The sequence below is a fragment of the Canis lupus genome, chromosome 8, assembly GCF_003254725.2.
Source record: "Canis lupus dingo isolate Sandy chromosome 8, ASM325472v2, whole genome shotgun sequence".
NCBI lineage: Eukaryota > Metazoa > Chordata > Mammalia > Carnivora > Canidae > Canis > Canis lupus.
In genome coordinates, this window is record NC_064250.1 from 4,195,610 (window position 1) to 4,222,462 (window position 26,853).

General features: G+C 54.9%; 2 protein-coding genes across 8 annotated transcripts; both read right to left on the reverse strand.

Annotated features, from left to right (window-relative positions):
* Positions 1-5,069: 5,069 nt before the first annotated feature.
* Positions 5,070-20,433, reverse strand: TGM1 (transglutaminase 1). 3 transcript variants are annotated; one of them, XM_025443013.2, is made up of 15 exons: positions 20,295-20,433; positions 16,987-17,304; positions 16,666-16,854; positions 15,435-15,683; positions 14,909-15,027; positions 14,692-14,799; positions 14,084-14,258; positions 13,566-13,704; positions 13,329-13,432; positions 11,870-11,958; positions 11,213-11,366; positions 10,824-11,105; positions 10,538-10,698; positions 10,019-10,155; positions 5,070-5,502 (listed from the first exon to the last, which is right to left on the reverse strand). In XM_025443013.2, exons 2-15 carry the CDS (start codon positions 17,297-17,299, stop codon positions 5,274-5,276), a joined length of 2,448 nt encoding a protein of 815 aa, XP_025298798.1. In that variant the 5' UTR covers positions 17,300-17,304; positions 20,295-20,433; the 3' UTR covers positions 5,070-5,273. The 3 variants fall into 3 exon arrangements, with proteins under 3 accessions (XP_025298798.1, XP_025298797.1, XP_035575615.1); XM_025443012.3 differs by lacking the exon at positions 20,295-20,433 and adding an exon at positions 18,024-18,845; XM_035719722.2 differs by lacking the exons at positions 15,435-15,683; positions 20,295-20,433 and adding an exon at positions 18,024-18,850.
* On the reverse strand, positions 20,391-26,798 carry RABGGTA (Rab geranylgeranyltransferase subunit alpha). 5 transcript variants are annotated; one of them, XM_049113014.1, is made up of 17 exons: positions 26,680-26,798; positions 25,989-26,045; positions 25,719-25,829; positions 25,225-25,349; positions 24,851-25,038; positions 24,405-24,608; positions 24,011-24,094; positions 23,841-23,923; positions 23,651-23,752; positions 23,438-23,543; positions 23,296-23,347; positions 23,041-23,129; positions 22,799-22,887; positions 22,580-22,696; positions 21,642-21,755; positions 21,285-21,372; positions 20,391-20,605 (listed from the first exon to the last, which is right to left on the reverse strand). In XM_049113014.1, exons 2-17 carry the CDS (start codon positions 25,989-25,991, stop codon positions 20,457-20,459), a joined length of 1,704 nt encoding a protein of 567 aa, XP_048968971.1. In that variant the 5' UTR covers positions 25,992-26,045; positions 26,680-26,798; the 3' UTR covers positions 20,391-20,456. The 5 variants fall into 5 exon arrangements, with proteins under 5 accessions (XP_048968971.1, XP_025298806.1, XP_025298807.1 ...); XM_025443021.3 differs by lacking the exon at positions 26,680-26,798 and adding an exon at positions 26,356-26,508; XM_025443022.2 differs by lacking the exon at positions 26,680-26,798 and adding an exon at positions 26,264-26,359.
* Between the last annotated feature and the right edge of the window lie 55 nt (positions 26,799-26,853).

Here is a 26,853-nt window from a genome sequence, read left to right on the forward strand (position 1 = left end):
GTGGTTAACTTGGTGTTTGATTTATTTATTTATTTATTTATTTATTATCTATTTATGATAGAGAGAGAGAGAGAGAGAGGAATAAATAAAGTGAGAGAAGCAGAGACACAGGCAGAGGGAGAAGCAAGCTCCATGCAAGGAGCCCGATGCAGGACTTGATCCCCGGACCCCAGGATCACGCCCTGGGCGGAAGGCAGGTGCTCAACCGCTGAGCCACCCAGGTGTCCCTGTATTTTCAGTCTTTACATGTCTGTCACCCCCACTGAGTGGGAAACCCCAGGGGAGAGCTGGTTCCTTTTTGTACATGCAGCATCTTGTTTGTGTATTTACAGCTAACACAACCAGCTCCTTTTTCAGCCTTCTTTCTCCTGTCTTAGGAGCCCCTTGTCTTGAAGCCTTGTTACATTCATAGGTTCAAAAAGACAAGTGGTCAGTCAGAGCTTAGAACTTTGGCCAGGTAATCTCATGGCTGCTGCGGGCGCAAGAAGGGTCTTGGGAGGGAGAACATGGGAAAAGTCCAGCTAAGAAGAAAAATAGAAGGTGGTTGTCCTCAATTCTTACATGCATAGGAGCCGACCCTTTGGGAGCTTGTTAAAACAGACTTCTTGGCCTCTGTTCCAGGGATTCTGGTTTGTGAGGCACCCAGAAACCTGAATTATTGACATCTCAGTTGATTTGAATGTAAGTGGTCTAGGGACTATGCTGGAAGAACCCTGAGCTAAGGGAACAGTTTCAGTCAGACCAAAACGAATCCTCCAAGTCACCCAAAGGAAAATTGACTGTGTGTCTCTGAGCATCACCTTCCCCTGCAGTTTCCTCTCTCTGGGGAGGGACCCCTGTCCCTCCATCCCCGGATGGCACCCAATCAGTGCTGCTCTACAAACCTGAAACCTGGGGCTTCTCCTACTACTGCTCCTCTCCGCCCTCCACCCTGCCACATCCTGTCCTTCCCAAAGTTCTGTGAACTTTGTCTCCTAGATGTTCCACCAAGCTTTCTACTTCTGTCCCCAGCACTACCGCTCTGGCCCCAACTACCATCTTGAGCATAAATGACTATGATTGCCTTCCAGTCTGGGTCTCTGCATCCACACCAACCCAGCTCTGATCTATTCTTGATACTACAAGCCCAGCAATCTATCCAAAACACAAACTGGTCCTGTCACCTCCAATTCCTCAAAGCTTTCAAAGGCTTCCCACTGCTCTAAGGCAGACAGAGATCCTTAATCTGGCCTATGAGGCCCCACAAGGTGTGGCCTGTGCCCCTCAACTCCAGCTCCTACACTCTGCCCTTTGCTCTCTCTGCCTTAGCCACATCATCTTTCAGTCTTGTTTACTCTTCCAGACTTCCTCCCACCACAGGATCTTTGCACAGGCTATTCCTTCTGTCTGCAGTGATCTCTTCCCTTTCCTCTACCTAGATATCCTCCTCCAAGGTCACCTATTTAGGGAAAGCTTTCCTAACCACCACCACCAGGCCAGGTCACATGCCTCTACTGTAAACTTCAGAGCTATTTACCCTACTTTATTTCATGTAGTTATTCTGTTTCTTTCGTAGACTGCAGGCTTCCATAGGGCAAGAACTAGCATTGTCCTGTGCTTTAGCACTTAGTCCATTGCTTGGCACACATCACTGAATATTTGTTAAACGGGCAAAGGGATAGGTCCATTAGCCACTGCCATGGCTGGATCCTGCCAGTCAGTCTCTCCTGTAAAATTTTGGTCCAACTGTGGACAAATACACCCTTTCCAGGGTGGACCTTAGAACAGCTGAAGGTAGCCATTATTTTTAAAATGTAAAATAAAGGGATCCCTGGGTGGCGCAGCGGTTTGGCGCCTGCCTTTGGCCCAGGGCGCGATCCTGGAGACCCGGGATCGAATCCCACATCGGGCTTCCGGTGCATGGGGCCTGCTTCTCCCTCTGCCTGTGTCTCTGCCTCTCTCTCTTTCTCTCTCTGTGACTATCATAAATAAATAAACATTTAAAAAAAAATGTAAAATAAAAAATTTAAAAAAACTTTATTTAAAAGAAAGTGCAACCACTATGATCCATAAATCTAGGAAACATTTGTAAGTCACATCTCATGCATTTTTGCCTTTATATTTGTAATTAGCTCCACCTGGCTTATCATAGGGAAAATAAAAATCTTTGGTGTTTTTATTTCTTTCAGAATTTGCCAAGCACTGCATCCAAAAGGGCCAGCCTTCCAGCTTCCATGCTTATTTGGGGGAGAGCTCTGCGGTCCACAGGGCCTGCTATACTTCTTCCACCCACTTCATGTCCTCTTAGAAAATCAACCACAAAGGTTGGTACATGAGCTGCCAGGCTTCGACACCCAGGTCCAGCCTTTGCTCCCTGAGCCAAGGGGCTGCAGGAGCTTCTAGCATTAGCCATAGGCTTGGCCAAATCAAACCCACTTGGCGGGGGTTCAGGGACCCTCAAGCCTAGGATGGTCCCCTTCCCTCCTGTCAGGCCTCAGTTGAAGCTACCAGAGTCCACACTAGTGACCCCAACTTTAAATCTTGGGGCAGAAGGAATTAAAGAGAATACTGGTTCTTTACACTCAGGAAACCCTGAGCTACTGATGCAAAGAATATACCACCTCCCTAGTGATCAACTTTGTATACCAGGTGTCCCAGGAGAACCGAAACAGGTCACCAAGACTCTCAGACAATGACTGCTTCATCAGTCCAGCAGCAGCAACCAAGAGGGCAACTCTAGTGGATTTCTTAAAACCAAAACTATCTTCTGTTTATTTAGAAAGAAAAAGGGAGGGTGCCCAGGTGGCTCAGTTGGTTGAACATTTGACTCTTCTTTTTTTTTTTTTAAAGACTTTATTTGTTTGTGGGGTACCTGGGTGGCTCAGTGATTGAGCATCTGCCTTTGGCTCAGGTTGTGATCCCGGGGTCCTAGGATCGAGTTCCACATCAGGCTTCCTGCACGGAGCCTGCTTCTCCCTCTATCTGTGTCTGCCTCTCTCTCTCTCTGTGTCTCTCATGAATAAGTAAATCTAGAAAGAAAAAAAAGGAAGAGAAAAGAAAAGAAAAAAAAAAGAAAAGAAAAGAAAAGAAAAGAAAAGAAAAGAAGTATTTATTTGCAGGAGAGAGAGAGAGCACAAGCACGGAGAGGGGCAGAGGTGGAGGGAGAGGCAGGCTCCTTACTGAGCTGTAAGCCCAACAGGGGGCTCCATCCCAGGACCCTGGGATCATGACCTGAACCAAAGGCAGACGCTCAACCACTGAGCCACCCAGGTGCCCCGAGCTGTTGCCTTTAAATTGTAAGAAGCAAACATCTCTCTTTTTTTTTTTTTTTTAAGATTATTTATTTATTCATGAGAGACACAGAGAGAGAGGCAGAGACACAGGCAGAGGGAGAAGCAGGCTCCTTGCAGGAAGCCCGATGTGGGACTTGATCCAGGACTCCAGGATCACACCCTGGGCCAAAGGCAGTTGCTCAACCACTGAGCCACCCAGGCGTCCCAAGAAGCAAACATCTCTTATGCCACTCAGCCCTAGGCCCCATTCTAGGGCCTGGGACCAGGGTGTGAACAAGACACAGAAGGTCTCGGTTCTTACAGAACTCACATTTCGGAGAAAGGAGACAATTTAATAAATACTCCAATGTCAAACAATGAGTGCTAGGCAGGACATGAAAAAAGATAGGATGACAAAAGCTAAAGAGACCAGGGGGCAGGAAAACAAATCAGATTGAGGGCCAGGGAAGAGCTCCCTGAGGAGGTAGCCTGAGCTAAGACCTGAATAACAGGGAGGAGCTGGCCTTGTAGGCTGGGGGCTGTGCTCCTCCAGGAGGAAAAGCAGGGGCCAGGCCTGTAGAAGGTTTTGAGCGGAGGACTGACTCAATTAGATTTACCTGGCCATTCTGGCTGCTACATGCAGAGCAGAGGATTAGAGGGCAAGAGTGAAAGTGGGGGAAGTGATCAGGAGGCTGGGGAGCAATCCAGGTGAGAGCTGAAGGCAGCTCTAGTAGCTGGTAGTGGAAGATGCTGGACATCTCTGTACGGGAGACAGACCGTCAAGATTCACTGATAGAATCAATATGGGATGTAAGAGAAGTCAAGAATGACCCCAAGCTTTGGGGCCCATGAAACCTGGAAAGATGGAGTTGCCATTTGCTGATAGAGGGAAGCCCGTGGGAGGATATGCTAGAGGAAGTCAGGAATTCAATCTTGGACACAATACATGGGGCGTCTATGAGATATCCAGTAGACATGCTGAGAGAGCAGTAGATAAGCAAGTACTGAAGTCCAAAGAAAACAGATACAATCTGGGGACCCAGTAGTCCTTAAAATCATGAGACTTGGCAGGGCTCGCCACGGCAGAGTGTAGCCAGGTAGGGGAGCTCCTGGGTGAAGGCCTGAGACACTCTAACACACCGGGGCTGAGCAGGCCATGAGGATGGCCTGGAAGCCAAGACTACTATCCAGTGTAAACATGAGGTTTGGGAGAATATTTACTGCTGTAAGAAAATGCTCACCCCAGATTGCATGGGGGGGTGGGGTGGGTAGGAAACAGCATATGAAATGCAACATTAACAGCTAATTTCCATACCTGGTGGTGTTTGAGGCTTCTTTTCTTCTTTACAATTTTCTATATTTTCTCAATTCTCAACATTGAACATGTATTACTTTTGTGAAAACTCTCAGAAGAGGACATTTGAAAATAAATATTGGAAAGTGGTTTTTGCTGTTCAGAGAGAACTCCAGACTATCTGTACCTCAAATACGTATCTACAAAAGGCAGTTTAGATCCTTCACTCCTACTGTAGATGCCATGGAAGGGAGGCAGTCCAACCCCACTCCAGGGGGCTGCCAAAGGGTTTTGGTCAGTAGATGAACCCTGGGGGGGCTGGGGGGGGTGCCTTGAGTCAAACACTCAAGGTTGTCCTGACGCTAAGCAGGCACTATCTCAAGAACTGCTGAGCTGGTATCATCGCTTAACTTGTCAGCCAGACTTCTCAGAACCAGGGGTGCCAGAAATGCCACCTGCATCCCCAGGACAGACTGTGAGTCCACACTCCTTGGCCTGCCATGAACTCACAAATGGATGGACAGTTTCATTAAAAACAGTTCATTAAAAAAGTTTATTAGCATCTGTGCTGCCCTGTGCAAGTGAAGATTGGCTCCCTCCCCAGATGCCGTGGCCTCCCCACCTGATCCTTTGGGGAGCAGCTGTGCAGTGGGCACTTGAGTGCACTTGTGCACTTGAGGCAATGTCCTTGTTCATCTGACTCCAGTCCCATTGCTCCCGGCCAGGGGCTAAGCCCCACCTCGAGATGCCATAGGGATGGTCTCCCCCAAGGGACTATTGCCTCCAGCATTTGAAAAGAAGCCCCCACCCCCAGGGGCTGGAGCCACGTCCACCTGGATGACACCATGCACCTGGGAGAGCTGTGGGCTGTCCAAGCTGGCGATGAGCTGGCGGGGGCCTGGCCGCACAGGCACAAACTTCTGGTGTAGTGTCACTGTCTCGTTGCCCCCAATGTCCCTGTGGGGAGAGACAGGGTCATAGGCCTGGAGTGACTGGCGGTAGAGTTTGGAGGAAGGAATGATGGGCCAGCCAGGAAAGAAGGAGCAGGAGATGGAGCCCTTCTGGCATTTCTGGGCTCAGCTGGAACCCCCATACCCACAGCCAGGACAAAGCCTAAGCCCCAAGGCCTCCTGGCCTTTGCCTTTGCATAGCCGGTCAGCAGCCACTCTCCCAGCTGCCTAAGCTGGGAATCTTCTGGTCATCCTGGGACTCTTCTACCACCCCCTCAGAAACACCTGGACAGAGACTGCTGTCTTGTCTCCCTCACCTCTCTATCACCAGTGCTCCTGCCCTAACCACACCATCCATTCCTAAGCCATCTGGGGTTTCCAGGATGAAGGAAACTTCAAAACAAGACTTTGGGGACACCTGGGTGGTTCAGTTGGTTAAGCATCTGCCCTCAGCTCAGGTCATGTTCCTGGGATCCTGGGATACAGCCCCAAGTCAGGCTTCCTGTTCAGTGGGGAGTCTGCTTCTCCCTCTCCCTCTGCCCCTCCCCCTGCTTGTGCTCTCTTGCTTTCTCTCTCTCTCTCTCTCTCTCTCAAATAAGTAAAATCTTCAAAAAAACAAAACAAAACACAAGACTCTGGGGCTCAACACAGTATTGCCAAATAATTTCAGTTTTGCCAAGAAAGAAAGTGGAAAAAAATTATCCTCTGCTATGATCATCTTTCCAAACCAGAAGGCACATTTTTAATACCCCAAAACATTGAAAAGATGCTATCTCAGAGAAAAAGAAAAATTCTCCCCAAGAGCAGACAAGTGGCATCTTTAAAGTGACAAACACCTGTGTGCTTGTGAGAGACAAATATACGTGTGTCTGTGTGCACACACATACTACAACGTCTTCATTTTCTCCACACACATACTACAGCATCTTCATTTTCTCCCTTCTTCATGGACCTCTGGAAATCTAGTCCCAGACCATCCCTCTGGGAGTCACAATTTCACCAACCTTCTAACTGGCCTCCTTGCCTCCTATGTTCTCTTATTTTTCTACTCTAGTCTCTAGTCACTTGGAAGTGAACTGAACTCTTCGAGGGCTTGGCTTCCTTGGTGCTTATGGGATGAGACTGCAGCTCCCTAACCCGACACACAGGCTCTCTGACTCAGCCCTGCCTGTGCAGCCTCATCACCCTCCACCATTCCTCCTGCCCACCAGCCCTGACAGCCAGCTCCTTCCCCTCCCTGAACTCACTCTGTTTTTGTGCTCTGCTCCTGGGCTGGTTCCAGGCCCCGCTCACGCCACCCCCTCAGTGAGGGCTCCCTTGAGCACCTCCTGCCCTTGGAAATGAACCTCATCCTGCCCTGAGCTCCCACAGCAGTCTGCTTGTGCGCTTTACACACTGAACACAATTGCATTTCCATCATGCCTGCTTGTGTCTGTTAGCATCTGTCCTCCCCTGCCTCTGCCCCGAACCCTTGCCTCCAGCCCTCTCTTCAACCCAAGCCCACCCTGGGGATCTTCTTTGGAGCCTGACTCTGTGCAGACACCTCAGTCCTCCAAGAGAAGGCACCACCACCCCAATTTCAAAGATGAGCTCTCCTTGGGGCAAAACATTCAGCTTGGAACCTGCTTCCAAAGGGCTTCTCTGGACCACCTGTACTCTTTTCTTCTACCACTGTTAGCTGCGTGGTTTACAAGTTACTAAACTTCTCCAATTCTCACTTTCTGGTCTGTAAAACGGGAATGAATGTAAAATGAGGGGCAGGATCAGATGGTCTTGCAGATGCCTCTAAGCTCCATGAAAGAAGGAGGGAAGAAGTGGAAGGTGGGGAGAGAGATATGATCTACCTGTTAAGTTACAGACCTCATATCCAGACTTATCATAATATATAACTGGACATTACATCTATAACTTCATAGGTAGGCTATGCTGTGGCTGGTTGCAAATCTGCATTTTTAACTTGTGTCTACTTTTCCATGAATACAAGCTGCAAGTTGTTTAGGCTCAGGCCAGCCTTCCAAAGTCTACTTCATTCAGACTAGAATCAAACTGTACTATCTCAGAACAAAGCCTTTACTTGCACCATTATTTCCAAGAGAAGTTGCTTTCCAGCTTCCAGCTAGCAATGTCAAGACCCCTCCCAGTCCTGGCCTTTGGGTCAGCTGTGACCTTGCCACACCCACGTCTGCAAGCACATCACCTGCTATGGCTGGAATGTGCCTGAAACTGAGTGCAGTCAATGAAACCAACTCTCTGACAAGGACACCAGGAATTAGACATCCAAATGAGCACTGTCCTTCAATTATGTACTTGTTCAACCATGTTGCCAAGGCTTGAAACATTTTTAAAAACTCTCAGAGTTTTCTTCAGAGCCACCGAAATCCACAGGTACATCATGTGCACCCAGTCTAGTCTCTCTCTGTCCCTCTCCCCTCAATGCCCCATAGACACCCTGTTCCTCCTTTACAGCCAAGGAGGATGGAAAAGAACACTATTTTTGATGGAAAAAAGCACTATTACCCCCTTGTCCACTTGCCTTATTAATTAGTCTTTGCTCTAAATGGCTTCGGACTGTTTCCCCAAAGTCAAACCTGCCCCAGAAGGCCCCTCTAAAGACATTCTAGAGACTATGATTCAGGCTGCGAGGGAAATCCCCCAGAAGAGTTTGGAACAGACTTCCAGCCTCCCCTGGTGACTGGTTTGGCGGTGACAACAGCCACCTGGAGGAGTAAGTCTGGAATGTTTATTAAGTGGCCAGTCACCCCACTGGGTGGCACACCTTATGCTTAATGGGTTTCCATTCCACGGCTTTTGATGTGCCAACAAGAGCAAAGTAGCACCCGTCTTGGAATCTAATATATCTGAACCACCCGCACAGGGACCTCCCCCTTGGAGTTCTCAATTGTTCTGTAGACCCCACACTGCGTTCGAAGTAGTGAGGAGCCAAAGAATGTCCAGGGAGGACCTGCCTTGAGAAACCATCATCCAACCCTCTTGTTTACTGGAGGGAAGACTGGGGCCTTTAAAGGCAGGGGTTAAGGGGAGGCTCACAGAAGCCCCACAGCTAAAGAGAGGGGCTGGATCTTCCCATGCTCAGCACATCTCTTTACTCCTAGGCAGGGGCAAGAATCAAAAGTCTGGTGGAGGTGCTGAGGGGACTCCAGCTCGGGGTTCCCTTGGAACAGGGGGACCTCATCTGCAGGTGAGAGATGCCTGTAGGGTGAGCTACCTGGGAGCCCCAGACTGCACTCTCTAAGGTGACAGAGACCCACGTAGGGCAAAATGGGGAAAGCACTCCTTTGTGGCATATCGCATCATCCAGGGTCAAGGCTGGGGCAAAGATCAAGAAGGCAACTTTTCAGCTTTGGTCTGTTGGCAAAAGCGGGAGCCGCCAGCAGGCAGAGCCTACTGTGTGTCCAGTCAAGGAATGGGCAGGGTGGGCAGGGACCCTCTGCTTCCCCACCCAGCTCCTCCATAGGGGCCACCCCTTTCCCTCAGGCACTCTTTGTCAAAAGAGGAAAGTACCTGCCCCTGTCCCCAGAAGTCTGATTTAAAGGTCAGCCTCTGGCCTTCTCTGCTTTCCCTCTGTGCTATTCCAGGGAGGGACACACCAGCATGTGTGGGTCTATGTCAGAGAGGACAGCACAGGCCCAGGGACACAAGCCCTCAGTGTGTCCTCACTGCATTCAGAGCCTCGCCTGGCCGGGGCAGGGTGGAGGGTGGCCCAGGGGGGCAGGTGGAGGGCCTGAGGCACAAGGCCCTCTCCTTGGGAGCTGCTGCTCAGCCCTCATGGCACAAACGAAGCAATAGGCTTGAGAGCCTGCCTGTCGGATGTGCCCTGGTGGGAAGAGCACAGTCCGCCCCTTCTGGGCTGGGAGACCTTGTGAGGGATGGCTGCCAGCTTCCCTATCGCAAAGTGGGGGTGATGGTGGCCATACTTAAAAATAAGAATGGCCAATAGAGGCTCATGCTGTGTGCCAAGGCTGACACTACTTTCCATGAGTATCTCACCCAGCTCTCCCAGCCACCTTTGGAGCCGGAACAGTTATCACCCCCCACTTTCCAGGTAAGAAAATAGACTTAAAAGAGACAAGTCATCTGCTCCAGGGCACAGAGCCAGTGAGTGCTGGAGCTAGGACTTGAACCCAAGTCTTCAGGATCCCAAAGCTTTGCTTTTAATCACATGATGATCGTGACTGTACTTTAAAGGTTTTTTGTGGTCTGCAAAGGAGATAATGATCCTCAAGTGCCCAGTCGGTTCCTGAGTGCTGGGCACGTGTTGGTGATGAGTTGCTAAGATTCCTAAGTGAAGTGTTGGCTCCCTAGTGAGGAAGGACCAGCCCAGCCGTAGGCACAGGGCAGGTCTCCTTAAATGCTGTTGGCCCTGAACTGGGTCAGGAGGTATTGCTGGCTGGCCCTACTGGGTCCTGGCTGACTACTGTCCTGACCAAGAGAGAAAGCAGTGTGGGACCCGGGGCAGTCTGGGAGGCAGGAAAGGATAGGGGCAGGGGAGAGGCGAGACTCACCCCACATTGAGGATCTTGGGTCTCTGTAGCCCGGAGCCCTCAAGCCGGAAGACGACATTGGTGAGGGTGACAGGCAAGGGGTTCTTGAAGACAATCTGTACTTCGCACTCCTGGCCAACCACAGCTGCCCCCAATAACTAGGAGAAAAAGAGGCCCACCTCCACATCAGAGACCCCCGCCAGATACAGTGGAACCACACACTCCACCATACAAGGGAAAACTCTCTGCATCCAAACCTCCCCAAGTCCCACATTTCTGTCACTGAGAGAAATGGGGCTCCACAAAAGCCAGAGAAGCAACTCCAACCTGCTCCCCCACCAAAGCTTCTGCAGGGTTGAGAATATGAGATCCAATTTTACAGATGAGGAAACAGGCCCAAGAGCCCAAAGCCAGTCTCTGACCTCCTTCTCCTGGAACTGCTCGCCAGACCAGGCCTCTCCCAGCTTACTGCTCTCGCCCCTTCCCCTAGTATTTCCCTCAGCCCTAGAGCCTCCCGCACATCCAGCAACCAGCACTCACTGTGAGGGAGAGATCTGGGGTGCGCAGACGGAAGGTATGCTGTTTGGCCAGCACCTGTCCATTCTCCTTGACGTGGCCTGAGACATTGAGCAGCATGGACCCCTGGTCTACGAGTTGGGGCCGGTATTCCTTGTAGGCCACAGGCATGGACACGCGTTCCGCTGGGGAGGAGACTCAAGGTGTCACCAGGACCTGCTTACACAGGCACGGCCTCCTGGGGTCTCCAGGCCCATGGCCATGGGATGCCTGGCCATCAGTGGGGCAGGGCTGGGGAAGAAGCACTTACTGGCCCCTGGCGCGAGCACCACTTCCTTCTTGCTCTCCTTGAAGACAGGCCCTGTAACACCAGTGTAGAAGGTGACTGAGAGGTAGAGATGCAGCTTCACAGTGCGGGTGCTGCTGCCGCGATTGGTCAGCACTACGGAGACTGTCAGGTCCTGCCCCATCACTGCGTCTTGGGCCTCCACCTGCAGGGCCACATCCTCAGCCGAGTCGCGGTTGGTGTACACGTTGGGTTTGCTGCCATGCGCAGCTGCTGTCTCCACCGCCTTGCGCTCTGCTTCTGAGCCTGGGGGTTAAGGGTCAAGGTGAGGTTATAGCCACTTCCGGGGTGGGCACGTGCTCAGTGGAAACCCTTGGTATAGGCCAGAGTTGATGAGGCTGGAAGGATGGTACCTTCTGGGTGTTTATAGATGTGGGTGACATCGTCCTGCATGTTGGATCCAACAGCTTTTGTGACAATGAGCGTGCCAATGGCCTTCTCTTCCACATACACGATCTTGAAGCTGCCATCGTCCTGTCGCTGCCAGTAAACTTTGTCACTGTTGACCTGTTGGGGGAGTGTAGGGGGTGGAAGCCAAGAATGAGCAGGCCAGAGGGTCTGAGTGTAGGCCTAACCCCCAGCTGCCTTCTCCTGACCTCCAGCAGGAGGGAGGGCAGGATCCAAAGGTTGGGAACTTCCTGGCACAGCCAAACCGGGAGACTTTCCAAGCTGAGCCAGATGAAGCCAGAGAGCAGAGAAGAAACTGGGAGGGTCCTTGCAGTGCGTTTTAGCATTAATAACAGTAATCCCTTATGCTCCTTCACGGACTTTACAACTTATAAAGCAGGTTCGTACCCATTATTTCTTTTGATCCTGAGTACAGGAAGCACAGCAGCCATTATTATCACCCTTTTACAGTTGAGGAAACCTAGACTCTAGAATAAGTGACTTGCCCAAGGTCACACAGCTAGTCAGTCAGCAGTGAAATCAGGACCAGAGAGCCCAGGCCTGACACCAGTGCTGTGGTTCTACCAGACAGCCCAAGAAAGCATCTGGAGCATGGCCCTCACCTCGGCAAAAATGAAGGGTGTGTCATACTTCATGTAGACTAGGCCATTCTTGATGGATTCCACAGAGCAGGGGCCACAGCAGAAGATCCCTGGGGGAGCAGGACAGAAGTGAAAGATCCAAGGAGGCCAAGGGGACCCTGTGATCCTGGGGAGAGGCCCACCCAGCCAGGTGCAGTGCCCACTGCCTCAGGGGCAGGTGCCACCTGGTCCAACCCAGGGAAGTAGCACAAGGAAGAGCTCAGGTCGATTTGGGCCTCAGCCAACCAGGGCGGGGCTAAATGTGGGACAAGCCTGCCTTGATAACCAAATCATCAGCACATCCTTCCTCCACTGTCTGAAGCTGGATGTTGGCTGTCTGTGACCCCCCGAGGTCAGGACCATCCTGCATCAAGACAAACCCAGAAGAAGGGAGAGGTGGGGAAGAAGGCAGCAGGGAGCACAGTCTGGCTGCCTGGAGCTGGAATGTTGAGGCGGGAAGGGAGGGCTATTTGAGAATAGAGTGGATAGCAGGTCTAGTTTTTGCAGAAATGTGTGCACTGGGGAAAAGGTGATGTTGTCAGCGATGATTTCTGAGGGCTGGGTAATGGGGGCTATTTTCTTCTTCGAACTATTTGAACCCTGGTTTCATTCCATACTATGCATACAACGTAAAATGAGCAACGAAACAGTCAAGAGGGGAACTTGGGTGAAAGTGAGAATGTGTGAAGGGAGGGAGTCAGGGACGGGAGGGGCTCTGCCGCTGACCTAATGCTCTGTGCCCTAGTGAGAGCCACTCCACTTCTCTGGGCTAGCAGTACCCATGGGTCCCACAAAGGCTTGCAGTGGTCCCCATCCCAGCTGATCTTCAGCATCACCAGGGGAATTTTCAGACTTTCAGAAACATAGACTCTTCACATCAGTCTATCCCTGGAGTGCCTGATGTGTCAGGTCTGGGATGGGACCTAGACATTTACACAAAACAAAACAAAAGCGTCCTGAGAGAATAGGGAAAATTTTACATTTTGTGTTATTCAATTCTATACTCTTTCCCTCCTTGCAGGCATGTATTACTTATTATAATGACCTTTCTAGCTTTAAAACTATACATAAATCAAAGGATCCTTCAATTAATTATCTCTGGGATATGTAAGCAAAAAAGCAAATGAGAAGCGTGGGTGTCTTAGGGAGGGAAACCTCTCACTGAACTCTCTTGAATCTTTTGACTTTTGAGCCATCTCAATATAGCAATCATAATAAATCATAAATAAAGAAAATCTAGGCAAAGAGTTACACAGAAAGGTGAAAATCAGCTAAAGTCCAATCAGTGATGCTGCCAGTAAGCCTGTTTACAGAAACATAGGGGTGAAAGGGCCTGGCTCTGTAGGCCAGACTGGCACTGACCCCCGGGGTCTGTCCCTCAGGCTGGGAGACGGGCATGGGGCCACGGTGGGGCACAGGAGAAGGCAGGACCCCGGCTCACCGCTGCTGGTCTCCTGGGGCGTGGCGTCTACCACTTGCCACCCGTCAAAGCCAGAGGGCAGGTCTGGCCTCTTCATCCAGCAGTCATTCCACACGTGGAAGTTCCTAGATGGACACAGGGAGCGGCTGGGTCTGAGCCACCTGCTCAGGGCCTCCCCCGTGTCCTCTCCACATCCAGGTGTTAGGGGTGACCATCCCTCAACAGGGATGGGCGGCCCAGCCCTGGCCCCAGCCTCACCAAACAGAATCATGGTTCAGGTGCTCCAGGGGCTTCATGTTCTCGTCAAAGTAGATGTCCATGGTGAGGGATGTGTCTGTGTCATGTGCCGAGTTGAAGTTGGTGACAGTGCGGGTAGCCAGGCCCAGGCAACGCAGCACTGTGGAAGGGCCAGGGTTGGGGTTCACATCCCACACAGGGATGGGGTGGAGGCAGGTGAGTGAGGTATCAGGTGAGGAATAGCAGTGGGACAAGGCCACTGGGGTTCCCAAGCAGGGTCAGGGGTCAGGAGGCCTTTGGACCAGGGAGCACTGGGAGTTAGGGGAAGCCAGGACACCTGCCCGACCTTTTCCTGCCTGGCCCTCTCTCTCCTCTCCCCTAGGCCTAAGTAGTTAACACTAATTAATGATAATTAAGGCCAGCCTACCAACCACCCCCTCAATCTGTCCCTGCACTATAGTCACCGCTGGTTGGGGCTCTGGATTCCCTCCCTCTTTCGTGTAGGGCCCAGGCTGCTCCTGTCCCAGTCCCTCCACTACCTGTGGTGGTCACACCGGCGAAGACCCAGCACTGGCCATAGGGGACAGAATAGCCAGTGCGGAGGTAGCTGAGTAGGATCTCCACGCTGCCCACCCACGCTGAAGGGTTGGTGCCTCGAGAGTAATCACCAGACCAGTTTCCAATCAGGACCCCATTGTCATCCAAGGAGTTCACCTGCCCAGGACAGGATGGAGTGGGGTGGAGCGGAAGGGGAGGGTCAGGACCTCCCATGTGGTCCCCAGCCCTGCCCCTGCCACCACTCCTCAGGATCTAGCCAGCAGCCTAAGCCCTGCCCGCCCCTCCCAAAGACATCAAGTCTTGCCCCCTCACCCCCCACCCCCCACCAGATCTGACACAGTAATGTGAATCCTGGGTGTGCCAAGTTTTGGGCTTGGCCCTACATTCCACAAGAGCTGGGACCAAAGCCAAGAAGCGTGGGGTGGCGCCACACAAGGAGGAAAGAGAAGGAGTGAGACCCCTCCCATAATACCCTTTGCAAGAGGAGGATAGGGCTAAGTTCCTGTAGAAGTCAGAAAGGGCAGGAGCAGAGGGCAGGGGAGGCGAGAGGCAGATACATAATAGCACTCAGAAACACGGGGGTGCTCACCATGGCAGAGATGACCCGGGAGACACTGACAGGGTCCCCACGGCCTCCATATGGCATGCCCCGCCGGTCCAGAATGTACAGGCAAGCATCCAGCACCCCATGATCAAACTGGAGGGAGGGAGAGAGAGCAGAGGTGACCCCTTAGCCAGCAACCCCCCTCACCCCACTCCACCTGCCTTTTACTCCCGCAAGCACACTTGGCCCTGGCCAGCCATACCTGCCCATAGTTCCAGGTCCGCTCACCAATCTGTGCTTCAGTCCCGTAGTAGATTCTCCCAGACTCATTAAGCACGTACTCCTGTCGCCAGTCCTCATGGTCCACGTACACGATGTCCTCTATGTCCCCAAAACACAGGCCTGGTCCCCTCTAGCCCTCTGCCTGGGCCCCACCTGCCACCTGCCCCTGGGCCAGTTCTGCAGGACTACTGTCCACAGAGGAGGGGGGGGGACACCTCAAGCCTGATACCTCCTCCCTGGGAGGGAGAACAGAGCATGATAGAGATGGTGGGAGGAAGGTGATGGAACCAGGGCCGTTCACCAGGAGAGGCAAGGCTGCATGACCTTGAACTGTCATGCAGTTCATGCAGTCCACTATGCTGGACCTGTGTTCCCTCACGAGGACAATAGGAGGCTGGCTTCTCCTAGAGCCAGGCACCTAGGCACCTAGCCTAGGATTCTAGGAGGAAAACTCTGACCCGCCTACCTTCCCATCCACACCGAGCTCTTGACTCCAGCAGACTCACCTGGGCACCAAGGATTAAAGAGGATGTAGATCTCGTTGTGGGGGTCAAAAGGCAGCTGGAACTCGCCAGCCTCTGAGTGTGTGCGGACAGTGAACTGAAACTTGCCGATGATGGCATTGGGGGAGGTGTGGACTCGGAGGTTCAGATTCTGCCCACTGGCCTTGGTCACCTGGGCTTTCCAGCCTCCACTGCCCCCCTTGCCCACTGGGATGATCACGTGGGTGCCTTTTCCCACCTCAGGGTTGTTTCCTGGAGTAGGGGAAGCAGCAATTAGCTGGTGAGGCCTCTCGGAGAGGAGACAGAGCCTTAGACTTCTCCCAGCCCCACCCAGAATGTGAATGAGCCAGGTGTGTGTGTGTCCCTGAGTTGGGCCGTCACCTTAGTCTGTGACAGTCACTGAGAGCAGCTGTCCCCACCCGATGCTTGCCCGCATGCCAGGGCAGAGCCTCAGTCCAACATCCCAAACCTGTTCTCCTGACACTGAACTCAGGGGTGGGTAGAAGAGATGAGGCCACCATCACCTTCGCCTGTCTGACTGTCCCAGTGCCTGGGCTGGAGGAACAGACACCCTGGCTGGGTCCAGATGCCTCTACCCCATGTGAAACGGCAGCCCAGATCCCGAAGGCCAACCCTGCCTACACCGTGGGGCTGTAGCTTCCAGAGCCTAGAGCATCCCTGGTGGCGGTGATGGGGGTACTTGGGAAATTAGAGGCTGGGGTGGGCCAGGCTAGGTCCTAATCAAAGGGTATGAGGAGTCGCCCGCCCCCGGCAGCAGCATAATCACCAGCCTGTGCAGTCAACGGCCACCAAGCAACGCGGTGAGGGAGGCACCTGCCCTGGGCCATGGGGACAGAGAAATAGAGTTGGACAGAGAGGAGAGAGCCAGCCACACCCTGGGGAAGGACAACAGACCCAGAGAGAAAGACACACAGAAGCCACAATAAATAAGACATTGATTGCAGCGACCACCTGAAGAGAAAGTATTTTGAGACAGATGCTCCTGAAGGCTCAAAGAGGGGGAGCTTAGGGAAATGGGACACCAGCACTCTGAAACACACTCCTATGCTTGCACCTGTCTTATCTGGCAGAGGTGAGGAGTGTGGTGAGGGAGGAACTTAAAGATATCCCTTTGACCCTAATACCAGAGCTGGGAGGCCCTGCTAGCCAGCGCCTCCTCCTCCCCCCCACCCAATTCTAGGGCTTTCACCCTTCCACTGCAGGCCCCACTGACCAATAAGCAGCTCCAGGGCGACGCGATCAGAGGATTCATAGGGGCGAGAGAAGTGCAGAACCATGTGAAAAGGCTGCCCACGGCGTATAATCAACTCATCGTATTCAAACTCATCTGTGTGGTGCTCTCGGCGATTCTGGTCTGACCGCGAACTCAGCAGATCCACACCAGTCACCACCAGCATGCCCTCTGCAAGGCCACGGCACTAGGTCAGCAAAGCCCCCATCCTTAGCCTCCCAGGCCCCCCAGAGATGTCAGGATGAGTCTCAGGCCCCATTAAGGCCTTTCAGCTCTCAGAGAAGGTGGATAGGAGGGCCTCACCTCGGATGGTGCCATCTCCAGCTGCGTTCACACCGCTGGCCCGGGAGCCAGGCCGGCGGGAATCTGAGCCCCGGGAGTCGGGTCTTCGCCTCCCAGAGCCAGACCCTCGGTCTCGGTGGGGCTCAGGTCCCCAGTCATCATCTGCCCTGTTTCGGCAGGAGCAGCAGCCACAGCAGCGAGCCCAGAAGGAACGGCCTCCTCGACGAGACCGTCTCTCTGGCTCTGGCTCTGGCTCTGGCTCTGGCGAAGGTGTGGTAGGGGGCTGCCAGGGGTTCCCGCCCCAGCGGCCCACATCTGAACGAGGACCATCCATCACGCCTGAGTGGAAGAAGCAGTGAGTCTCTGATCACTCACTCAGGTCTCCTGTACTTCGAATGCCCCAGGCAGCACACACAGAAGCCCTCCCTCCATCCAGAGAGCTGACTCAGTCCCATCCAGCAGACTGAGATGATCTTTTGCCCTGGAGATTCCCCCAGACCCAACCAGAGATCCTCCCCAAAGATTATTTTCAGGTTCACCTAGAGAAACTACCCACAATGCCGAGAAATCGTCTCCCTCCTACCCCCACAGTGACATCCACCAAACCAGATGCCCCATTGAGAAACCTGCTCTCAAGGACCCATCCCAGAAAGGAGTGGACACTTGTCACAGCCTCAGGACCCAGAACACAGACCATCCCTGGGAGATGCTCCCACCATCTGACAAACTGACAGCTACTCAGTTTGGATGTAGGAGCTGCCTGCCTCTAGGACCCATTCTTAGCAGATACCCCATCCAAGGCTCCTTGCAGAAGACAGGTGGGTGACATGTGGGACTCGGGGTCCTTGGCATTCTCCACATTGGGTCAAGCACCCACACAGAGCTGCAGGAGTGGTGGGGTGCTGCAGGTGCGGGAGCCCGTGGTCCCCGGGGCGCAGAGCTTCTGTGTCTGGGAACCTGACCAGGGCTGGCAGGCTCGGGCTGGCCTACACCCCACCTTGCTGGGGCCTGACCTCGGCCCCCTGGGCTCAGCACCACCATCCCCGACAGAGCCTCACCTGGTGGCGGTGCTGGCGACAGCAGCGCTGAGTCCAGCAGCCAGGTCGGGACTGCTGGGACGGGGCTGGCGGCTGGCAAGTGGAAGGTGTGGGGCCGGGGCGGTACGTGGTTTATGAGGGGGAGAGGGCGGGGCTGAGGCGCAGAGAAGGGGGAGCCTGATTGTTCCATCCCCCCACACAAAGGCCGGCCTCTTGGGGCTGTCTCTGGAGGTAGGGGCAGGAAATGGGACCTAGGCACGTCCCCTTTCCCATTTCGAGGAACTGTGGAAATGTGATGATACAGGGTGGGGCCAAGGTCTGTCAGGACTCAAAGCTGAGGGGAAAGTGGAAGGCTTTGGTGAGCCTGCCCCACAGATGGACCCCACTCCCTGCCAGACTGGTGCAAAAAGGGCCCCTCTCCTGGCTGAGAAGCCCGTGGGCAAGGGGCCAGGGTGCCTTCCACCCACGCCCCTATGCAGTGTTCCCCACTCCCAGGCCCCCTTTCCTGGTCCTGCCCAGGGAGTCCTGGGATCCTAGGCTGCCAACTGGTGACATCAGCAGCCAGGCCCTCAGACTGGCTCCACCGGCCAGCCCCTGACCTGCCGGCTCTACCAGATCTTCTCACCCCCACACCCCTGTCCTTCCTTCTACCTCGGGCTGCTTCACAGCCCCTGGCATGAATGAACTGCCCCCAGCTTCCTGTGTCCCTGCAAGTTTGGGACTGGACTGGGGACTGGGGGGTGAGTCGGGGCAGGAGCAGCTTCTTGTTTTCCAGCCCCAGCCTGGGAACTGGGTGAAGGCTCAGGCCCTGGCTCTGAGGCACAGGTGGGAACCGAGGCCCCCTCCCTAGACTGCAGGACACCCCCTCCCCTCACCGAGTGGTGGCAGTCAGCTGGAGTCCAGGATTCTCCAGCCTGGAATTCTTCCCAGAAATCCTGACCAACCGGCTCCAGGCACCTGCCCCTGTGTGGATCCCAACTCCACCCTGGCATCGGAGAACACCGGGGATGCCCCTGAGAGAGAGCCCTTAGGCAGAGAGGAGGCCAGGCATCTTTGGGGAGGCTCTCCTGAAAGTTCTTTGGGAAGGTGGGGCCCTTTGCTTGGGGTCTCTTCCCTCCATCCCGCTGTTGCCCTAGCTCTGCCCATGGGCCACTGCAGAGAAGACAGTGACAACAGGGTGGGCCAGATGACACAAGGAAGCAGAGCTGAGGAAGGGCAGAGTTTGGTGATGCATCGGGCTAGGAGGGGCCTCGGGGAGTGGGGACTGAGGCTCCAGGACCTGGCAGGGAGCCCTTCACACCCGCACTGACCTATGCCTGCCCAGCTCCAAGCCACAGATCTGGCAGGGAGTCCACCTCCACCTCTAACACTCTCAGGGAACGCACAAGTACAAATCAAAATTCCAAGCAGGTGTCAGGTGGGTCAGCCAAAGGGCTTTGCTGAGGTTGCCTGCCTGTGCATCACTAAGAACATGGGAAGGGGCAGGGCCCCCGTAGGTTCCCAGAGAGCTGGGAAATGCCCTGTCATACTCTCCCCCTTCTGTTTCCCTTTCCCCACCTAACCAGTTTTGACTCAGTGCCCTAGCCCCTGAGCTGCTCCCCTCTCCTCCCTTCAGGAGACTCAAGTGCCTCAGGGCTTTATAGTCGGGGTGGGGGGGGCACCATGGGAGGGAGCAGACACCCAGCTCAGTGCCTGGGTGTGGAGGCCAAGCTCTGCCCATCACTCTGCATCAACACGGAAGAAAGGGCACAAGTCTGGAATCCCCGACCAAGGTGCAGAGACAGCTGGAGCTGGGGCTTCGGCACGCAAGCCCAGCAAACTTGGGCATGCCCTAATAGCGGCTTCCTCGTTAGTACAATGGGCCTGACCATCTCATCCCTGAGCACTTGGGAGGGCCAGCTGAGATGGAGGATTTTTGAGGGCTCTTCAACCGCAGGATGCTACTCCAGAGGACAAATGCTGTTGTAACCCGTGGGTGGAGCATGGACACTCTGGTCAGCTCCTCATGGGAATGGCTTTCTGAGCTGTGGTCAATGAGCCAGGGCACAGAAGGTATCTGGAAGGGGCAGGAGTCACGGGAAAACTTTTCTGAGTCCTTCTAATTAGACTTACAGCTGCTTTGTAGCCCGGCCCCAACCAGAACCTGAACCCAAACCCAATCCCAGTCCCAGCCCCAACTAGAAGGTAAACTCAGATTTTGCCGATTCTGCCCCAGCACCGAGACTTTGGTTCCCCGTGGTAAGAACAGCTGGATTTGACATAAGATGAAAGTGTGAGAGAAAGCTGACACACCCTAACTCTCTCCCTTTCTCTTCCAGAACAGATGGCAGAAGGAATGGTGGTGATGGTGGTGATGGTGGTGGCGGTGGCAGCAGCAGCGTAGCAGCCTGAGGGAGCCTCTCCATTGTTTATTCAGTCCCAATAAGTTAAAGAACGAGGGCAGAGAAGGGTCTCCTAGACAAGGATGCTGTTAACCAAAGGCAAGAGCTCAGCCAGGTACTCAGAGGTGCCCACTGCTTGGCACAGGGGGTTGCCCTGCAGGTTGAGGAGGACCAGCCTGGGGCAGGAGGCAAGAGGCTGGAGCACCATGCGCTGCTGGAGGCCTTGGGCAGGAGAGTCAAGGAAAGCGTGCCAGGTTCCCCCAGACCCACGTGCTCCCGGGTGCCCATCACCAACTTCCCTCAAGAATGGGGACTGCTGCCTGGAAGTCTGGCTGACAGGCATCTTGCACATTTCCCTGGACGGAGTAAGGCTCCAGACTGCAAACCCCTGCCCATGGGGCCAGGCAGGAAGCCCAGAAGGCGGGCAGGCGTGGTATATATACTAAGGCCTGCTTTAACTTTCTTTTTGTTTTTGTTTTTTTTTTTGTTTTTTTTTTTTAAGTAGACTTCACACCCTACATTGGGCTTGAACTCAAGACTCAGATTAAAAGTCATATGCTCTACCAACTGACCGAGCAAGGCCTCCCTAACCTCTAATTTTTTTAAGTAAAATCAGAATTCTAGATTTTTTAAATACAAAACTTCTTGATTTTTAAAATACTATGTGTTATCCAAGAGTATCTGCAGGGCGCTGGTTTGTGAACTCCAGCTTGAAGAAGTCACTCCCACCTGGCAAAACCACCAGCGCAACTCAACGATGCCCCACATAGCCCCAGGCTACCTCTCCCTAGTTGAGACTGCCAGACCCCCCTTTCCCACTCACCCCGCTGGCTGGCTGTCCCTTCCCAGCGTGGCACCTCATCCCTCCCACTGTCTGAAGGGCCCTCAGAAGGAAGGATACGGTTGTTACACAGCGAGAGCTCCTGCAGCCGGGGCAGGTTAGTGACACCGTCCAGGGACTCTATGGCATTATCATTGGCCTGCAGGACCTGAGGAGCAGGGAGGGCAAGGAAGTCAAGGCAGGGCAGGCAGCTGTCAGCCTGGGACTGGTGTAAGCAAGCAGGGGGGAGCTCAGGGCGATCAGCTTACAGTGAAGGGAAAGGCTGCTGGGGGCAGGTCAGGTCACGGGGACAGAGAAAGCAAGGGATCACCTGCAGGGGCAGGGAAGATGTGGACAGCTCTTTGGAGGGTGGGCCAACTTCAGAGGGAGAGGAGAGGGAAAAGGACCACCCAGGACAGTGGTGGAGGAGTGCTTTACCTCAAGGCAGCGCAGGGCAGCCAGGGCAGGGGGCAGGGCTCGGAGACGATTATGTGACAGGTCCAGATGAGTGACCAAGAGCAGCTGTTCCAGATGACAGAGTACCGTCAGATCCTAGGGAGGAGGATGAGACACCCAGGGAGACTTGGAGGAGGGTCCCCAGCCATTGCTCACGCGGCACTTACCCTCTGGGTCCCACACAGGCCCTTGGGGGCACTGGCCGAGGACAGGACAGAGCAGGTGAGACGCTTACCTTACGACCCTCAGCAATACACGCTCTGCATCAAAGACAAGGGACAGATGAGGGAGTGCTGGGGTGGGGTGGCTGGCAGGTGGATGGGGGGAGGCAGCCTAGAGTGGAGGCAGGTACAGGGGATGGCAGAGGGTGCTGGGGTAGGCACAGCCGCTGCCAGAAGCAGACCTGCTGAGTCTGGGGGGTCCGTCTGGGGGCAGTGGAAGGCTGCAAGGATATGACCAAACTGCTGCAATGGAAACACTGACTGGGAAAGACTACAAAGCAGGAAAACAGCCCGGGAAGTTTGTCAAACATCTCTGGAAGTTACCCAGCTTCGGGTGCTGGGGCCTGCTCTAGGGAGAGAAGCATCGGAGCGGGGGGTGGGGGTTTCAAGGAGGGCTCACTGGGAGGGAAAAATGAAGATGTGACTGGTCCCAGAGAAGAGGGTGGCATGAGGAGGCCCTGCTGACTCAGGATTTGAGACTGGGTAGCACGAACGATGGGGCAAGTGACAGAAGGCAAGATGAGGAAGGGGGATAGGCTTGAAGGGAGATGAATGCCATCTTGGTTAGGAACAAAGCCTAGAAAGGCACCTGAGACTGAGGCCAAAGCCAGGGGCACGGTGAGGCCAGAGTGCCTCAGCTCAAGCCCATGGAGCAGACACCAAAGCTGGCCAGGTCAGGAGGAAGAAGGCAGTCCATACCTTGTGACCGAGGTGCAGCACGCGCACCTCGGCGTACTCCATCTTGAGCAAGCTATTCTCTAGCAGGAACTTGCTGCGCAGGTCATCCAGGTACGCTGCCCGCATCGGGTCCACAGCCTGGGGGGGAGGGGGATGACAAGAAAAGCCCATCAGTTGTCTTCCTGCCACTCACTGGGCCTCTCCTGCAACCCCTGTCCTGTTCCCACAGGCCTGACTTGCCTTGAGGGTCTGGAAATACTGCAGTGTCTCTTTCTCATACAGCAGGGGGTCCAGTGCCCGCATCAGCAGGATGATGGTGAGCAGGCACCCTGAGGAGATGGTGAGGAAAAGGACTGTCTCTTCTAGATCCTCCTGTGCTCCCATCTCTTGAGACCCTTCCTGCTCTCCCCGAGAAGCCCTCCTGGAAAAGGACCTCCTCAGAAGAGCAGGATCTCAGGGAATGGTAGGGAATGGGGCCTCACACTTATTCTCAGGCTCCAGCTCCTGCAGCTCCTTACAGGATTCAAGTTCAGACTGCAGCACCGTGGACTTCTCCACTGACAGCTCACACCTGAGGATGGACAGGGCGGGGGAGGGGATGGTGTCTACTCTGGGTACCAGTCATCCCTGGTATCCAGTCTGAGACCATGTGCCCAAGCCCCCAGCCTCCCAGCCCAGTTGCCTGATGCCCAGAGTCCAGAGCCCCTCCCCTTGTCTGTGTGCTTCTCTGTCATCACCTGAAAAGCTGCTCATCCGTGGCTGAGTCCCGGCACCAGCCCTCCTGGTGGCCTGAGAACAAGAATGGGTAGTAGAAAGGGGGCCCCCGTGAGAGCAGGAGAGGGATGAAAGTGCTGCCTCAACGGGCAGAGGTTGTGTTACCTTTTAAAAGCACACACTCCTTTTGGGCATCGCCTGCTGTCCAAATGACACGAAATGTATGGTGGGGCAACTGGTCATTGAGGGAGGTGGCGGGCAAGTCACAGAGCTGGGAGCACTGGGTTAAGGAAATGCTTGAGCCTCACCACTTTTCTGACTATCCCACTCCAGCCCTGCCCCAGTTCCCCCCACTCTGCTCCTCGAATCCTGGGATACCCAGACGTGGCCAGGCCAGTTTCTGCCATCTGGGGTCCTCCATTCCACAGCCAAGGGTGACTCGTCCACCATGAGCAGCAATGTCTCTGTCCTGGGCCCCACCTGGCCCAGGGGACAAAGACAGACCTGTCAGCCCCACAGCACCAGACCCACATCCATGATGCTTTCTCGGAAAAGCTGCAGGACTCACCAGGACAGGCCGAGAGAAGGAGACAGTCAGACAGGCCTCATCTCGGCTCACGTGCAGGCAGCGCAGGGCATCCTGGGGGTCAGCTGGGGAAGACACAAACTCAGCTCCCCTTATATCCTCTTCTGTTCTTTCAAAACCCTAAAGACCCAGCCTCTTTCCCCACTGCTCACCTCTTCCCAGGAGCCAGCGGTGATAGAACCAGGCGCTCTGATCATTGGGGTCAGTGAAGAAGGCGTTCTGTACCAGCTCCAGTTCTGAAGGGGCCAAGGAGCATGGGCTATGGCCAGGACCCTGGTGGCTCCTGGCCACCCCAGCATCCCACCCTCCCCCTGGAGTGCTGCCAGCCCTCGGTTCCATTTATCTGCTGGCCTTGCACAGCAGCTGCATCTTTCCCACTGGACACTTGTGTTCCCTGCAGCCGGGGGCTGAATCTTACACACCCCCAAAGCCAGGCACAAAGTAGGTGCTCAATAAGCCCAAGCAGCAGGTTCAGGAACAGGGTTAGGTAACAAGGCTGGAAAGACAGCACCATAGTCTGCCCCAGCACCCTCTGACCCTGCTAACCTTTGAGGAGCACATCCTCAGGGAGACGTCCCTGTGGTCCAGAGTCTGGCTGGGGGTGCAGCTGGGGCAAGAGACAGGAGCGGTAATGCCAAGAGGAGTAGTTGGAAAAGTTTCGGGTAATGAGGCTGTCAGTGAAGGCTAACTCCTCTGCAGGAGGCACAGCTGCCTGAGCGGCCACAAAACGCCGGTAATCCCAGCAGTGAACTAGGGGAACAGTGACAGCACATCTCAGAAGTAGGGCAAGGGGAGCTCCATAGCTGGAACCCCTCAAGTTCTCTTAGAAGCCCTCAAGAAACTCCCATGTGTGTTCTACAGGGTATTGGTTTGTCTCCATCAGCCCCTTTGCCATCAGCTCGCAGGCCCATCCTGGCCATCCCTCCCAACTCTGGGCCTTCCTGAGGCCCCAGTAACCAGAATGTAGGGCAGATCAGCAGGCAGACACGTACAGTTCCGTTCATCAACCTCGAGGAAGCGGGCACATAACTCCAGCTCCCGGGCCCAGTTGGGCTCCGGCAGGCGGCCCAGCAGCCAGCAGCGGTGGTGCCAGGTACCATAGGACTTGGGATTCACCCGCAGGCAGCTTTCCAGGAAGCCCAGTTCTGTCTTCACCAGAGCTGCCAGCTCCTCGGGGGACCTGCACCCAGAGGGAAATGGGACTCAGGGCCCTCCAGCACTCAACCTCAGCTCACCTCTGCCTTTCTACACCCAGCCCTCCACTACCCTCTGCCTATACCCCTGGCTGCCCCATTCTTCCTCTACCCCTGGACCCAGGCAGGGCAGGGCCAGCACCATCTTCCTGGGGCCCTGAACTCCTACGCACTTTTGGGCCTCCAGCCGCTGAAGCACCTCACGCCGACAGTTCCACAGGGTGGCAAAGTCAGGGTTGGCTCCCAGAATCTGGCTTGTCAGTTCCAGCACTGATTCATCCAGCTCACCAGCCTGGCGCTGAGAAGACAGGCAGCAGGGTCAGAGATCAAATCATTCTCCTACTGTGAGGTTAAGTAGCAATAATCAGAACTCCTGAATATTCTGTAAACACATGCTACACAATAGGTACCACGCAGAATGCTTTATGGGCTTCTGGGTATCCTCTCAATGAATTTTCACAACAACTTTATGCAGTAAGGCCCATTTTACAGAAGAGCAAACTGAAACTTAAAAAAAGTCAAGGACTTGCCCAAGGTCGCACAGCTTAGCTTGTAAGTCATAGAACTGAGATATAGATCCAGGCAGTCTGACTCTAAGGCCCAGCTCCTGGCCTCTGTGCTATACTAAGAGGCCACCTGGAAAAGGGGCTACCCCTAAGGGCCCCACCTTCTGGAAGACAGTCTGGGTGGCTGACTGGTAGAGCTTCAGCTTCTGCTCCCGCTCTAGCCTTTTGGCCTCCGCCTGCTCTTCCGAGGTCTTCACCTTCAGGCGCCCGTGCTACAAGGATCGCGGGGGCGGGGTTGGAGGGGTGCAGGCTGCCTCGCAGGGGCAGACCCCCGAGCCCCCGACGGCGCAGCCCTAGCTATACAGAGGGCAACGGAGGCGAGGCTACGCGGTCCGCGGGCATGCGGAGGTGAGGGGCTGGACGGTTCTCACCATGGTGCCGGCTCAGGGTTCAGGACAGGGGAGGGGTCCAGAGAAAGCCCGAGAGACCTGGGGAGAGAAGTGTCAATCACGGGAGCCCCGCCCGCTAGCCCCGCCCCCAGCTGGTCCCCGGAAGCCGCACGCGAGCCTGTGCCGAGGACCCCGGCGAGAGCGGGTCCCGGGACGCGCAGCGCTTGTCCGGGAGGAGGCGCCCACCCAGACCGGCACTCGCGCCCGTGCCGCCTTGCCGCAGCGCGACCCTCCGGGCCGGACCCACGCCAGGGCACCTGAGCGACGGGGACCACTCCGCGCCCGCGGGCTGCCGCTACCCGCCCACCCGCAGATGCCGGGCGCTCCCGCCCCCCGCGGGCGGACCCACCTGCGCCGAGGGGAGGTGTCTGGGGGGCGCGCGGAGCTGCGGCGCCCGCCACCGAGCCCGGGCGTAGGCTAGAGCGGCTCCACGCCCGGCTCTCCGAGGCGCAGCGCCCTCTGCAGGCCGGGGAGGGGCCGTGGGCGGAGTAGGCGGGCTCGGGAGGCGCGTGCGCCCGTCCCCGCCCAAGAGGCCACAGCCCTGTGATTAGCCCGCTGGTGCCTCCGAGTGCGCATGCGCGGCTTTGCAGCGCGCGTGGAAGCTGTCGGGCCTTGCGTTTGGTCAGCTGCTCAAACTGCAGTTTTTTAGACAGCGGGGGGCTCACGCACTCACCATCCCGCTGACATCACTCTGGGCACCGTGGCCGCCTCCTAGTTGCCACATCGAACGGGTGGAGTCTCCTGTCTGTAGCTTTTATGTAGCCGACTTCCTGCCGCGTGACAACCTTTCCTGGCTTCTCCTGCGCCTCTGAACCGCTCTTCCTCGCTGTGCACCTTCTTCCGTAGA